The sequence below is a fragment of the Buceros rhinoceros genome, unplaced genomic scaffold (assembly GCF_000710305.1).
Source record: "Buceros rhinoceros silvestris isolate BGI_N320 unplaced genomic scaffold, ASM71030v1 scaffold21236, whole genome shotgun sequence".
Classification (NCBI taxonomy): Eukaryota; Metazoa; Chordata; class Aves; order Bucerotiformes; family Bucerotidae; genus Buceros; species Buceros rhinoceros.
The window spans coordinates 6,673-10,528 of NW_010418367.1; the positions used below are offsets into that span (position 1 = coordinate 6,673).

Genomic DNA, 3,856 nt, shown 5'->3' on the forward strand with positions numbered 1-3,856 from the left:
CCGTGCAGCAAGAGCACGAGGATGGCTCAGCGGGGGAGAACATCTGCTGCTGCGGCCCCAAGGCGTTCGACTCCCCTGCCTCCCCTCACTTCAGTCTGCGATGCTGCGTGTTTGCTCTCCCCATTCCTGTAGGTGACAAGGGACTGGCACAGTGACACAAAAAGAGCAAGGAGGTGTTGAATATTAATTAATCCATAATCTCAGAGCAAATGGGGAAAGTGACCATTGCCGGGTGAACAAGGTGGTTTCTACCCGTTGACAAATACGGTGCTTTAGGAGTTTTTCTGCTGATTGCAAGCTTGTCCTTGAAATTTCTGAAATATCTTGACTGATTAAACGTCGCGAAATGGCAATGTTGTTCCCTCTGCATTCCTTCCTCAAATCTGGAGCCAGTCACCAGGGGATAAATAATCCTGACTTCAGACCATCATGTCCACACTCTGAATTTTTTTCCCCGAATCTTTTTCTTTTGCAGATGTTGATGAGTGCCAGGTCCACAACGGGGGCTGCCAGCACAGATGTGTGAACACTCTTGGATCTTACTATTGCGAGTGCCAGCCCGGCTCCCGCCTGCACGCCGATGGCAGGACCTGCCTTGGTAAGGCACCGGTTTAAATTTCTTGAGAACCTCTAATTCTTTGTACATGGCAGCGTACAAAAACCTGCTTACGCTGGCTTACCCCATCCACCCTCTGTGCAGGCAGCGTGAGCAGTCACTGGTGGATCACATGTTCCTTGGTTTCTCGGGACCCTGGTGGTCTTCCCTGACACGTTTTTATCACTGGGTTCATAGGTTTGCTGTTCCTCAATGTGGGCATGGACAGTTTTGACTTCTTTGCAGTTCCTCAGTTTATTCTGGTTCAGGAGAAGTAACTCACGGTGCTTTGGTGCCGCTGCTTTGATACAGGGTGTATCAGATATGCCATTTTCAGAACTAACACATCGACTAGATGATGAAAAGGTTCCAGTCAGTCTTTGTCTTCACCTCAGCTATTGCCCCAGTCCGCGGGGTAGGCACGGGGTGTGACAGACAGTGCAAATACTGTGCGGAGCAGTGCCCGGAACGATCTCGGAACCCTCTTCCCTGGGGTGCTGGTCATGCGGCCGCTTGGATGGTGCGTGTCCAGACGTTACCATTCAGATGCCAGGTCTGGCTTGCAGCTGATTTCTGGGCCAATTTCTTGAAATGCTGTTGTTTGCCTGCCCCAAACTAGGGCTCAGAGATACCGGGGCGGAGCTTGGAGTCTGCCTTCCAGCATCTGCTGCTGCTGCTGGTTTTATTAAACCGCTTCTCCCTCACAGCTTTATTTGACACATTTTTCCATTTTTTGAGGGATATTTTCATGCAAGTGGAAAGAATTCCTGGGCTATGGGATTACAAAGGCCATTTGCTGGTTTTTCTCAGAATATAGTCACGTTCCAGAGTTTGCTAAAAATGGCTGCGTGAGCCTGCGGGTTCCAGCTGGGACTGGTGATGTGAGCAGGAAAAATGCCATCGGAGGAAGCGGTACCCACCATGCCCAGCACAGCCTGCACAGCTTCCCCCGTCTGCCCGAGCTACGTGACGATGCTCTGGCAAGCCTAGCGAGACGTACGCTCGAGGTGCATGTTCACCGAGAGCCCAATGTTTCACTGGAAAAAGCCAGAAGCAAAAGGATCACGGCTGAGGAGAAAAGCCAGCCGTTCCCTGCCCACGGCTTTAGCGCGGAACACGTAAACCATGTTCGTGGCTGCGTGTGCTGCTGTTTGCCTGCAGTGTGTATGTGGTCTGTCATCTAATAACCTCTCGGTAAGATATAGTTCTCTTTTTTGTGGTGTATGGTGATTCTGCCGCCTCTGCCTCATAGAATAAAACATGAGATACGCTGAAATATGGAGAGTTCTAGCAGGGTGAGTGCCAGAAGGTGAAATTATTTCCAGGGAAAGTATAAACGGGATCACTGTAGGGCAGAATCTCTTGTTTAAAAGCAATCTCCAGCCTCTGCTCCTGTTCTCAGGCTCAGCCGCTGGTGCAGCTCGCTGTGCAGAGCGTTTCTGCCGGGCTCCAGGCAGGCAGAGCTGCCCTGCTCCGTGCTGCTTGCGCTGAGTGCTGCAAACCTGCTTTGCATTAAACTTCTGAGCAAGTATTTGCCGTAATGTGCACAGTGTGGGGATTCATCTGCCAAAATTTAGGGGTCTCTATTCATGAAACCTGATCTACTGCGGGAGTAACTTGGGCAGTTTCTGGAAGCTCTGGGGAGTGCAGTTGGCAGGGTCTGCTCTGGGTTCAGCAATGCCTGTACCCCTGTGAGCCACAAAGTACGCGGGAAAGTAGACGCAGACCAGGCAGGGTGAGTAAAATCTCTCACTACATAATCGTCCAAGACTGTTCCTAAAATAACAACGGAGCGGACCTACAAATCTGGCTGTCTGGTGTCAGGAGTGGAGGCTTTTGTTCTTTACACTTCTGTGACAGAAATGTGCGTGCGTGCGCCTGTGTGTGTGTGTCTGTATTTATATCTACCTGTGTCACACCTTCGTAAGAGCTCTGTACCAACCCTTGAAGCCGGTTGTGTGGAGGGGTGGCAATAAACAGCTTTTCCTTGTAAAAGCTCACAACAGAGCACCAACTTGGAGGTGACTCCTCTGCTGGCGTTTATGGCTGCCCGCTGTCCCCAGCCTTGTCCCACGGGCACCCACGTGCCACAGCTGCCCCATTTGATGCTGTTCCCTGGTGCACAGCTCTGTGCCCCTGTAGATTCTGTTTGGTGGTGCTCGGTGCTGGACCCCAGCAGCTTTCCTCGCTGTGTCTGCTGGCTGCACAGCAGCCGTCGTGCACAGCAGCCCAGCGTGACGTGCTTTGAGTTTACACAACGCAAAGTCGTGTAAATACAGGCTGTTTGTGTCCCTGGAACAAGCCCACCCCACAGCAGAGTCTGGGCAAGGGGAGCACCTTGGCTGGTGACCACGGGGAGGCCACCAAGGGGACGTTCTTGCCCCGGGTCTGGTTGCTACTCTCCTGTTCGTTGCCTTTGTGGACGCTGGGACGGCGAGCCCACGAGCCTGGCAGTGGTGTGCGGTCTGGCCAGGTGGCTTTGCATGGGTCACATCGTAGTAATCCCTTGCCCTTGAGTGTGCACTCACTTTCTGTGGTGTTTTCACAAGTACATGCAAGCGGTTCTTCCCTTTAGTGCTCACTCTACATAAATATTTACACTATGAAGTCAGAGGCTTTGCTCAGACTTGATCTTGGGACTTGGGCGGGTTTTATGAAGCCAGCATTCCTGACACAAGTTACCTGGCAGCGAGCATGGGGCATGGGCAGCAGCCCCACTCCACACACCCTCCCTTCACACTTCCATTTTCCTGCCTCAGGAGTCCTCTCCCGCACCGCTGGGGAGGAGAAAAGCCTTTCCTCTGGCTAAATGCCCAGCCTGAGGCCAGCTTCTACCTGGTAATGCCCTGCTGTGTCGCTGTCGCGTTGGTTAGTGCCTGCGAAGGGATCAGCGAGGGTGTGTTTGTCTGGGCAAGGAACGCGGCGGAGATGCTGCAGCGCCTGACTGGGCTGAGGTTGGCGCGTCTTGCTCAGGAGAACCTGAGCACACGTCCTCACTCCTGTGAAGTTGCAGGCCCTGGCTTGGCTTCCACAAAGATTTTTTTTTCTCTGCATGGTTCTGAGGGGTCAGGTTAACTGGGAAAAGCTGTGTTTTGGTTCTAGGTGGTTCTAGTTCTGGTTCCTCTAGTTTTGCTGGACGGGTAAGATTCAGTGCTGCTAAAACAGGAAACGACTGCCACTAAATAAAAGGAGTAAGCAGGAACAGAGACCTGGAGACAGCGAGACTCTGCTGTCCTTGTCTCTGCTCCAGAACCGCTCTGC

General features: G+C 52.4%; 1 protein-coding gene across 1 annotated transcript in view; it reads left to right on the forward strand.

Moving 5' to 3' along the window:
• Positions 1-475: 475 nt before the first annotated feature.
• MEGF6 (multiple EGF-like-domains 6) overlaps positions 476-3,856 on the forward strand; it is a gene marked incomplete at both ends in the record, with an annotated part of 23,089 nt that continues 19,708 nt past the window's right edge. The window contains one exon of the mRNA XM_010138521.1: positions 476-598. Coding sequence (XP_010136823.1) covers positions 476-598 — 123 coding nt within the window. The remainder of the gene's footprint in view (positions 599-3,856) is intronic.